The sequence below is a fragment of the Apteryx rowi genome, unplaced genomic scaffold (genome assembly GCF_003343035.1).
Source record: "Apteryx rowi isolate R43461 unplaced genomic scaffold, aptRow1 scaffold_253, whole genome shotgun sequence".
NCBI classification, from domain to species: Eukaryota; Metazoa; Chordata; class Aves; order Apterygiformes; family Apterygidae; genus Apteryx; species Apteryx rowi.
The window spans coordinates 53,493-65,822 of NW_020448897.1; the positions used below are offsets into that span (position 1 = coordinate 53,493).

A 12,330-nucleotide genomic window follows, 5' to 3' on the forward strand; every position below is an offset into this window, starting at 1 on the left:
GTTGTTCAATTAACTTTTGGGTAAATTGATAACAAATAGTTTTTAGTAAGGAGTTTATATATTGACTATTACTTAGTCTATTTATTTACAAGCACTTTCGTTAGAAATTTTAAAAAGCATTCACATATTAGCTTCTCTTTTCCCAGGAGAGTATTATTTTCAGCTGAAACCAAGTTAATCGAGTAGTGGTTATCGTTTGAAAATACCACAAAATTCTATGCTGTATTTACAAATTGAAAAAAACAAATACCTCTGTGTTAATTCCAAAACTAAATGTTTGTTTTGAGAAAGTAAAAATCTCTCTCCATACAAAGAACAAGCTATTGGCAAACAGTAAAAAAACATTTTACAAAAAACAAAGGCCTTGACTGTTATGTTGCTCCATCCCCCCCACAGCCTCAGTGCTGCTCTCGGATCTGGCTATCTCCACAAGGGCATCCGTGCAAACCCCAAATGTAGGGCACAAAGCTGTAATTTGTATCCATAGGAAGCCGGTTCTGCCTGACGCAGCGAATAACAAGTCAGTTTCACAAAGTCTGGGAAACTTGTCAGTGGTCTTTTTAATAAGCAACAGTGAAAAGATAAATAATTTGTATCATAGGTAACAAATAGTTTAAGTAAAAGAAATACTTTCTAAAAAACTTCTGGTTTTGTATAATTTGAACATATAATACAGTAGTAATAATCTGAGGAAAATACATACATAAAATGTCAGATTTTAAATTCAGTGTAACAGATATTTAAGTGCAAAGGAAAACCACCAGAAAAAAACAAAACACAGAAATGAAGATATACAACAAAATGAGAGACAAATTTCCCCAAATTTAGGAATTATACGTAGTTCAGTAATTAGATCAAATCCAAGATTTTCTTAGCAAACATGCAGAAACACCAAAAAAGATGTGAAACTACCACACTCAGTACTATCATTTTATTTTTATGAAAAGCACCAGACAGTTGCATGCAGAGTCAAACCAACAAACTCGGAACATTCATCCTTTAGTACTATCACTGTTTCAGATCATTAAATAAAAAATAATCCAAATGCATTCAAATACATGACCACCCAGTTTCAGTTACACCAATCTTCTTTAGGTAAATCCCTGATTACATTTGTTTGTTCATTATAGAATAATGAAATACTGTCTTGAATTTAAAAAACTACAATGGAATGTGAATTGGCAGTGGAGCAAATGATCATATTTATATCATATATATCATATTGTCTTCACTGGAAAGAAGGTCTGAGGCAAATTGGTTTTTGTTTTATCAAATAAGGAAATTAATGTCACCACTTTATACAATGCTCAGAGCGAAGGTTTATTGGTTAGTGCCACTGGGCTTGATCTGGGAGTTCTCAAAATATTGATTCCAAATAACTTGGAATTCTGTAATGACTGAATCCCAGATGTAGCCCATACTCATGGGAGCCTACGATAACTTTTTTTTTTTTTGGCAGCACCTAAAGACTCCAGTTGCATCAGATCCAAACTTTGCTATGTAACATTAAAACAAAACCTAGGAGAAAAGCCTTCCTTTGAAGAGTTTTTAATCCAAATGAGAACACCAATCTCAACCCACAAACTTCTGACTTTGGCTATCATTACCAAAAGTCTTGTTATCAAAATGATGTGCTGCAATGCCTGTGCTTTTTATTCTTCATACTAGCTCTCTACTGGGCAAACAAACTGAAGAAAAAGTGTTATGCTTGTGCTTTTAAATTTCAAAATAGTCAAAATAGCCTGTGTGGAGACAGCAATAAGGAGACCTACAAGACCTTGTTTTAAATAGACATAAAATATTTTTAAGGCAATGTGTCTAAAACTGATTTTCTCATTATTGATATTACCCCCCATACTAAGGATGATTTTTGTGTGTGATCACCTTCTTAGGATCAAACCCAAAGCCCATTCAAATCAAGAGGGATGCAAGGGGCTTCCAGCAAGCTTTAGAACAGACCTTTAAAAAGTATCTTTTCATGAAAAGAATAATTAAAGAAACCCTTTTCAAACACAGTTTTAAAGAAGAGGTAACTGACAGTATCTAAGAAAATCTTAACTATACCAGTGACATTAAAACGTGAAAGAGACTGAGTAATGCATAGTTATTTAACCCATTAATGCATATAACAAAACTGCATTAAAAAAGACCATTTCAATTGGTATTATTGAAAACTGTTTGGAGTACAGACTGTAGCCCCTAGTAACACACCTAAGCAATTTACATGTCCAGATAAAGATTCCCCAAAGTTACAGCCTTTTGGCATAACAATTAACAATTAGAACTGTCGGTCTCTTTTATTTTCTCGACACTAGTTTCTTTATGCAGTGCTTTACTTTTTTTTTCATTCATTTTGTGTTGATTTAGCATGTTTTCAGACTCCCCACTGGTGGAAACAGGATCTAAAACTACGACAGATTCTGCCTCTTTTTCACTGGTAGAAGCTTTTCTTGTAAATACCGTATGACTAGGTGATCTAAAGAAAAAAGAAAAAATACATGAATACAGGTAACAGCTCATATATTTAGGACAAAGAACATAAATATACATAAAAGCATTTCTATTATTAGTAGCATGTATGACCAGGCTAGGTATACTAAAGTACAATACAGATTTACAGATTATAGCTGTTACATACACATAGTAGTATACTAAATGTAAATCAAATTACCCTTTCGGAATTATTTATTAAACTAGCCACACCAGATATTTAACAGGAAAAAATGAACTTAAAAAGCACTGAAAAAATCCTAAGACTATGAAGGAATCAGTTTAAAAATAATCTTAAGGATCTGTTTTTCCTCAGTACCTCTCAGACCTGGATTTAGGTTCCCCCATGTTCATTGGAGAAGTTGCACCCAAAGAAAAGGTGTAGCTTCTGTAGGCTACATACTATCAGTGCTGTATCCTGAAGGGAGAACATGCTTCTCCTCCACATCTGCATCCCAGAACAGCTTGAACAGGGCTTCTGCTATACTAAACTTTACTGCATGCTAGGGAGATAAAGGTAAGTAACCAGATTTTCATGGTGGCTCAGCACCAACAGGCTGCTAGTGGTCTCACGGCGAGTGAATGTGAATGATTTCTGAAAATTCAGCTACTGGATTTGCTGAAGTGCAGAGGACATTAGACCTACATTCTGTACTTCAGAAATGAGATTATGTCTTCATTGCTCGTTGCAATGCAGATATTTTTGTAGATAAAAAGCCCTCTGAGCACAGAGAGAGAGGAGAAAAAGGTCAGAGACACCAGGGTGATTTGTCTAAGCTGGCATCATGGTATAAACATTAAAAGCATTTGTACATATTCAGAAGCTTTGTACTTGTGTAGGAAACATGCAGGAACATTTTTAGATTACATAAAATGTACCAGCACAAAACAAGGCAAACACTGGGACAGCACGACCTCAGCAAGTCACAGGTAGGGATATGTCTGTGCCATCTTAAGGCTGCCCTCAAGACCTAGCTTGTTACATACATAGGCAGACAGACAGCTTACAGCATGGGCTTACACTCCCTTCATCATGCTTTCCAGAGCACATGGGACTCCATATGCCTGAGGAGTTCCTACAGGTTGGTGTGTAACCAGATGTGTTTAAAGAGACTGTTCTCAAGGCTGTTACACATACATGCTAGGCACATCTGCTCCAGACAGGGCCTTGCACAATGGTATGAACACAATACAGATGTCTACATTGATACAGCTACAACCACCGAACTGGACAGGTACAAAAATGCTTAGTGCAGCAAGGTCCTACAGGGACCAGTGAGTGCACAGTTCAGCTCTCATGGGAAGCCTCACTACAGAGCCACTGAATGCAACTGCATTTACTAGTCGACAGCCATATTTTATTTTTCTGCTTACACATAAGGAATGGTTGAAAGGAAAAAGTAGAATCAACTGGAAGGCAGAAGAAGAAATTCATGCAGTGGATCCATCTGGTATGGAACTGCCCTCTATTGCGCCGGTCTTTGTCTCAGAGAAAAAGACACAGAAAAAAGAGGTTGCCCACTCAACAATTAGAGCATGGGGCTGAGAGCACTGGCTCCCACCTGTCTGGAAGGGAGCAAATATACAGGTTAAAAAAAAAAAAAAATCACAGAAACAACAGTTGTTGCATTTTCTATTTCAGAAAGAATTTACTCAGCTTGTTACTGATGCAATGGATGTATCAAATGAAATTCCATGTTCAAGCTTTAATTACAAGAATTGTCTCTAACATTAGAACTTCAGTATAAGTTAATTAATTCAGAAATTGGTGCTAACAGATACACTCTCAGACTCATTTGACTATCATCAGAAGCTAGTGATTTTATAAGGAAAATAATGCTTATTTTATGGAAAAGGTGCCAATCATTCTGGAAAATACAAGGTGGTGTATTTTGAATGTTATAGCAAATTAAACTTTTTAAAGCAGTATAACCAGAAGAGGGTTATTTTAAAAAATGCTACCTCTGAAAAGCTGATTGCCCAACACTATAAAAATGGTCAAAGCCATAAATGCCAAGTTCATTTTTATTTCACTTTGGAGGTAACTATCTTTCAAATCCCAACAGCTGGACTATTTAATACAATCTGGTGAATCAAAGTATAATTCTTCACTGGGCTCACAGTGGGGAGTCTGCATTAGTGTATGGCAGCATTCCAACAACTGATGCACAGCCAAACGCTCTGAAGTCTGTTTCATTTATAACAAAAATGGATAAAACGGCAATCATATTTACCACCTTCAAAGGACAGAAAAAAGAAAGATGTCGATATAAAGTAGTTTAATGGAGAAAACCAGTGATTAAATAACGTTTCAGGCATAAAAATAAGAATTACTATTCAGACTTCATTTTACTAGCATTCCTCTCTTCAAATCCTTCACACTGTTGCTGCACCGGCCTCAGAGTGCTGCTGTTACAGCTGAGGTATTGTTAAAAATTATTAACCCTATTTATCAGGTATTCATAACTCATTTTCAACAGTTTGTCAAGAGCAGAATGCAAGCACAGTAAAGTTTCAGTGCAAGAATGAACATAATTTTGATGGTCTCTCTCAAGAAACAAATTTTGCTACTATAAATAAAGCTTAGAAAAGCAATTAGTGCAGATGCAGTTAGCTACAGTTTTGAACAGTTACAAATTTGTCCAGCCAAGATATTCGCATCTAGCTCTATAAAGAGTTTTCTCCTCATTAAGATTGTTGATGTTGTTAAGAGCATTCTTATTTGTTCAGCTATATATTTAAGCCAGAAATTGAGAACCTAGTGTTATTGTACTTATCCACACATAATTGTTGTAAGTTTGCATATATTGTATTTTTATGACTAAATACACAAAATTCATATTGTAAAATCCAGGTTTAGATGATAAATATATTTTAGATTAATTGTATGGGATACGCAAACTCCCATGTAGTTTTGTGAAGGATTGTTTGCGATATAGGAATATCACGAGCAATATAATCCATTTCTATAGTTATAGAAGCTACAGAAGATGTAAAAATAAAGGGTTACCACTGATGAACCTGTGAACTAGTATTGCTGTGCCTTCTGTAAATAATTTTCAGTAGCAGTATGAAAATGCAGACTAAGGATTGGATTGTTAACTGATACTTGGATTTTCTTTGTTTCCATCGATTAATATTATAAACTTAGCATTATTTAACCTTGCTTGGTGTTCTATTCATGAAATTCTTTTAATATATTTCCATTAGAAACCAGAATTTTATGTAAATATCACACAAAATTTTTTGGACAAAGTCTTGCCCATATGTAAGTGCAGAAGCCTAAAGGAAACCACCCAAGGAAAACACCGTACGAAAACCCATGTTTCTTACACCATATTTAGAAAATTCTGGCAAAAATCTATTCCAGCAAAGACTGGTTCCCAAGTACATTGTGCATGATATATTCCAGGTAGATACAATCTTGCTCTGCCTGGGACCTGAGCTGGCATGACTGAAGTCATTTCTGATTCAAAAGCCAACATTTGGATGGCATCAAATTAGCATACTTTGTCTTTCAGCAAGCTCCCTCATCTAGGACACTGTAATCACTTTGCAAAGCAAAATTGCTTTTAAAACCAAAGTAAACTCAACTGGTGCTATTTCTTACCCCCAAAAGATCATATTTGAAGCATTATGCTAATTTTACAGTTACTCACTACCAGTTACTTCTTTGTACTGCTTAAAAACCATGGCTGCATCTCAAGAATAGCTTGGTATTTTTCTGCCTAACTACCCTTCCCCTCATCCCTATTTCCTACAAGATCCCCAGAGCTGGAGACGGACTTCACTTGTGTGCAACACGCCTCATACAAACAAGCTCTACTTACAGGGCTACACAGAATGGAAGCCTGCATGAAAAACACATCTTCTCAACCTATAATCTGGTACAGTACCACAGGGCAGTTCTACAGACTACAGCTACTCTAATCGCTATGTTCTTTCCATACTACCACACTAGGATAGTTTGCCAAATCACAACAGCTCAGCTGTCCTGCCTCTGACCCACATTAAACAGACCATCGTGTCAGTCTATACAGAATAGTGGGTCTCAACTCTGCAGAAGGCCACTGTGGTCCATCTGTTGCATGCCAGACCACAAGAGGTGGGTCAAATTTATCCTCAGCCCTTTTACTGAGAATAAAAGCTACAGATGTATTTATTAAATATTTCAGAATTTGTAGCAAGACAATGGAATACAACAGGCTGGACCAAAGACTAACACCCCCAAAATAGTAAGAAATGCACAAACTATTATTGTAAGTCTTATCAGTCTTTATTAAACAAAAAAATTCTGTCATAGTATAGCATTTTTCAAATGGAAATTAAAGGGCATACAAACAGTGATGCTAGTGAATTAAGTCTGTTGGTTCCTCAGGACTTTCCTCCTCTTTCTGATACTTTCTCATACCAGATGTTTGTGAAGAAAGTACAAGGAACCTTCTCCATTTCAGGAATCCCTCTACTAAATCTAGCTGAGTAGAATTTTGTCAACATAATAGCAGAACTGAATTATAGACAAGCTTTAGCATGCTGGAGTAAGTCATAGGAAATTGTTCCCATTTTTAGGCCCTTTTCTTAGAAAATGCTCAAAAAGATGGGCAAATTAATTTAAATGAGGAATCTTGACGAGCTGCTACCCCCACTGAGAGTTAGAGCACATAGACACACAGTCTAAGAAAAATATATCTGGCAGTTGCTTTTAAAATGGTTAAAAATGAGAAGACTCTCAAACTTCCAGAACATCCCATTGTTTTCTTCATTTGTTGTTCAGACTAAATTGCCCATGTTCAAGCTGCACTGGAAAACCTTTGTAGTTCTGCCTAGCTGAGGCTGAGCTGCTTCCCGCAGAGCTGGTAGATGATTCAGGGGTACTAAGATTACAGCCGGGAGAAGGAGGACAAATCCTTTAATTGTATAAAATCATCAGATTAAGACTAACCTCCTCTGTGGTTCCCCCTGTTAACAGAGAACTCTGCTGCCCAGAAACAAAATGTTTACAAAGTACTAGGGGAAAAAAAAACTAGGGGCAGAGCCAGACACACCTTTCCCTTCTGGGTCTGCACACCACAGGGAGCCACAGGAACTCTCTGCTCTCAAGAAAACAAATCGTCACCTATTCTCTTCCGAGAAATTGTCACAGAATTACATTCATGCTGGGTCAAACATTTGGGGAGAGATTTGTAGAGGAAGTTACCTGAATACTGAAGGCCTCTGTTTCTCTACATGACATACTACTTGCACCTTTTCCCTCACCACCATTCCAGCTAAACTTCACACATTCCAAATCAGCTGCCTGATGGCCTCAAACCTTTGTTTTAATAATTTCCGGTACTGAATGATACCTAAATTACTGGTATAATTTGGGTTCAAAACTCAAATTTTTCTTCTGAATTAATTTCTCTGACTGATATATCATCAATTAGTTTGAGTCTAGGGACATTTCAGAATTAACCTGTATTTGTTCATGTTACAGTCCATTTCCATAATCCCTCCTTAAGCAACTAACACAAGTGTCCCAACTGATTCAGTTAGGCTAATGCTTCTGTAACACTTAAGAACATGAGTAACTAGATTCATGTGTGGAGTCCTATTTAAACCAAACACTGAAATTCTGATCCCATTAGCATTAAGGTTAGATTGTCACTTCCTGGTGGGGGGAGGAGGAATCCTGGATTTTGCTCAATGACCTGACTTTTGTATAAGTATTGTTCATAGATACATTTTCAAGACTGAGTCTTTTTCAAACACATGACCTTCTTGCTCCATGAGAACAGGTGTGCTTAACTGTTACTCAACAAGAATAAAGAATGCTGAATAGGGCTTTTAGCATTTAAATGTCTGTAAGTATTACTCCTCCTTCAGATTACAAGCCTTTGTAAATGGACGGTGTAGCAAAGAGAAATACCTCATGCATGAATATCTGTAAGATTTTCTATAGGAAGCTATGCATTAAAATCTAGCTGAAGAAAAAAGAGTAAATACTGCACTGGAAGAGACACCTGGTAATTACGAGACATGCAATCCTCTGCTGCGCTGTAAAAGGTTTGCTTAGCTGCTGAAAACAGTTGAAGTAGGTCACGCCTTTGCCAGTTTTCAAGGAATTGCAAGTGATGAGAGAGCTACGCGGTTTTACCTGAGGTGTGAATAAGGAGAAGAGCCGCAATAACTCTCCTGCATGCCTTTGTCATTTAGGGTAACTGGTCCAAACAACATATTGTTTGTTTAGTTAAAATGGGCTAGGTCTACTTCAGCACGTAGTGTGGTGCGATAGGAACAGAGTTGGAGGGAGAAACAATTTGTGCTGAGGACTGATGTCCTCATAACATGTTTCAGGGGTTTTACACTGAACTAGTTCTTGTGTGGCCCCTGGGCTGAGCAGCCATTAAAGGCTGGAGCACATCTTCTGATTTAGTTTCACCCATAAGGAATCCAGTTTGTGAACTGAGACCACATCAAAGCATAGCAAGTGGGGACAATAGGAGGATTTGCTTCAAAAATACACTCCTGATCCAAACCAAACTATTAATATAGATGCACCCAGGGAAGTCCAGAAAACCACTTAATTACTGAGCTAAGTTGTCAGACATGTTAGACAAATGAACTTCCTTCTGATGTCTGCTTCAAATGAGCTCTTTTCTAAAACAACACTATATGCCCTGGAGTCTGGAGACTGCTCCTGCTAACCTTTGCTGCAAACAGTACCCAAGAGAAAAAGAAAAGTAATTGCATTTCAACATAGTATGGAGCATCCTGGTTATTTCCAATCCTCCTTGGCAGCCCAGCAGCAGCAGAGACCAGAGTCTCAGCACCTTCTCTCCCTCACTGGAAAACAATTCTCAGTGATGAGTCTCTCCAATTAAGCAGGTTTACACCAGTGGCTTGGTGCAAAGCAGCCCTGCAGCACCAAGGAATTTGGCCCACCACATTTCTTTTAATGCTTTAAACAGATAAATTAAAACAAAGTGTGTCTTTTAGGATGTCACCGTATAGGCAACCTGCAAAATAAATGGAGCTTAACATATGCTTTTATAGCATGTAACAACTGTGACTGTCAACACAAGATCCTTTTCACTGTCAATTCACCACACATTCTGCAAGACCTTGGGGCCTGCAATTATTTCATTTCCTTTCTTGTAAATGCAATTTCCACTTAGTTTGGTGGAATAAAAGGTAGACAAAAGGTGGTAGGAGTTACTGTATTTTCTGATTAAGGTTATCTGTTTGAAATAGTTGAAATACACACACTACAAATGCAGTATTTTCAGGAACAACCTCACCTTTCTGACAGGGCACTAGTTCAAGAAAATGCAATAGCATTATTCATGTCAAATTAACTGTTGACGTATCTTCATTTTTCTGATTAAATTAAAATGAAGATCATCTTTATTTTAAGGATACTTAAATGAAATAAAAGGGGAAAATACATGATTGGAAAAGGCAGTCTGCTTTTAAAACTCAGTGGGAATTAAATAAAACTGTAGGACACAAAAAGGAAACTGGGATCTTTGTCCATTCAAAAATAAATGATAAAAGTAGCTGCAAGAGAGTAAAGTAAATATCAGTTCATAAAAATAGATGTGAACTGAATTTCCAGCTCATTTGTCATGGTTTACTCCTTTGAACTAAGCAATGGAGACTTGCTAGAATTGGTAGTGATGGTATTTTTTTAACTGATAGAACAGGAAATCAGAGGTTTAATTAGCCATGATTACATTATTCTACTGATTTGTCTCATCTATTTCCTTTTCTTTAAGTGACAAATTGACAAACGTCCTGGCAAGGGAACTGAAGCAAGTCTACAGCCTAATTTCAAAAGCAGTGTGGTATTGTTATAAAACAAACCTATCCTCCACCGGATCTGCCTGAAATAAATATTTCTGAAGCAGAATTAACTCTTTGATGCTTAAATGGCACCTTGAGGCTTCAGTCTGTTGTGATAAAAGACTCCTCAGCCTGTCTGTGCAAACACACCTCTGACTTTTTTTTTTTTTAATCTTAATCATGAGATGTAAATGTAATTCAGCATTTTGACCCTCATTTTTAAGACGGACAATGTACATTCCTTTTGGTCCAATGGAAACCACTCCACACACCTGCATACAGACCAGTATGAATTATATTACTATTTTTTTAAACTTTTGATTAGAATTGCCTTTTTAAAAATCAAGAACTACATAATTTTGTCTCCTCTTCTCTGCAAGATATGGAAAAAAACTCAAATTTGCTATTCCTCAAAAACTCTTGAGTATTTTTTTGTAGCAGACACCACGGAGTTCTTTTCTGCAGAATGTTCACAGGTTCTAAGGGAAGAAGAGCTTTATTACAGAGTCCAACTTCCACCCCCAAATGAGACTGAGAATTATTTCAGGAATCACTGATAAACAACTGTACATTAATCCTGTTAACCAAAATTGATGTGAAAACACTTTCAAAATGCACCAGCTAAACAGATCTGATATGAAAATATGGCTAGAGATCTATATTTTACTTACTTTAATGTAGCCTTGGAACTTGTGCTACCCTTTAGTTGGTTAGAAACAGAATCTGAATCAGGTACTTTGCAACTGAACTCCGTCTCCAGTTCTTTCTTGTTCAGTGCTGCTTGAGCAGCACTGGCTTCTGAGCCCAACACAGGCAGAGACTTTGATTCTGATGTGGCCAAAATTCCAGTGGGACCTAAAACCGAAAGAAAGTTTAGCACTTCTGTTATCCAAGTTGACTGGTCTGGAAATGACACATAAGCACAACAGAATTCAAATTAACTGCAAGAAACAAAATGGGACTTTAAAGAACAGCATCCAGTGCAGTGCAGGGAAAGTATCAAAATACCATACTTGCAACTTTTGTTCTCTGCTCCAAAGTTAATCCTTTCTTGTACTGGAAGCAGGGCTTGCTTTGCTTACACAGTCATGCACTCAATTCCCTTGCAAAGGGAAATGGTAAATCCTGCTGCCATCACAGCACAACTGAGTCACAGCTTTTCAGTGCTCTCCCAGCTTGATGTGCAGCTAGAGTGAGGGCCAACCCACCTACAAAAAAAGTCTGTTCTAACACTAATGAGTAATTAGTGAACTGTCTATCTACAAAGTCCAAGATAACCCTTACAGTGAGGTTAAAACCAGCCATGTCTGCATGGATTCTGGCACAGACTTAACGCTTGCACAGCCTGTGTTTCTAACCAGGGAGAACATCAACAGTTTCTTAAAGATGATGACAGTGAAGCATAGCTTAAAAACTGCAGATCCTTGCTCTGCAGAGGAGGCTAATTCAAAATAGCATTCGTATGCCCTCATTTCTCTACCTGTTGTTACTTTCAAGAGTACTTTCATGGGAGACTGAGACTAATGACTCCAATAACAATGTCGTAACTCCAGTCAGGACGCAGGTATGTGTGTGCATGGATGCATTTGCAAAAAAGTCCTGACAGAGGCATCTCTTGGAGAAAACAGGGATGAAAAAGGGACAGGTGTGAAGGGGAAGAGGGTCAAAGTAGAAGTAAGCAGAGTTCTACCTACTGGCTGAAATGGCAAAGGTCTGAAAGACACAGCAAAGCTTTAAGAGGCCCTAATGCAGGGACAGGACACAGACTATAAAGGAATCTAGCCACTTACTGCCACTATCCTGGTCAGTTGTCACTTTTCGGCGTCGCAGAACTCGTTCTAGCTCTGTTTCGCCGCTGTCTGTTTCAAGGGATTTTAAGCTTCGAGAACTAGTGGATTTGTTAAGTGTTTCCTATAGCAAGAAACAGGCATGAAGCACTCTGTGTATATTATGCCTTTCCAAACATCCCATATGCACAATGCAGATCAGCAGCAGTATATAAGAACCTTTTAAACT

The 12,330-nt window shown here is 37.5% G+C and overlaps 1 protein-coding gene across 2 annotated transcripts in view; it reads right to left on the reverse strand.

Moving 5' to 3' along the window:
- Positions 1 to 2,271: 2,271 nt before the first annotated feature.
- SHTN1 (shootin 1) overlaps positions 2,272 to 12,330 on the reverse strand; it is a 56,136-nt gene continuing 46,077 nt past the window's right edge. For both annotated transcript variants that reach the window (XM_026067066.1, XM_026067065.1), the window contains exons 14-16: positions 12,105 to 12,225; positions 10,986 to 11,169; positions 2,272 to 2,476 (exon numbers count right to left, since the gene is read on the reverse strand). In XM_026067066.1, the coding sequence (XP_025922851.1) occupies positions 2,272 to 2,476; positions 10,986 to 11,169; positions 12,105 to 12,225 (510 nt within the window). The remainder of the gene's footprint in view (positions 2,477 to 10,985; positions 11,170 to 12,104; positions 12,226 to 12,330) is intronic.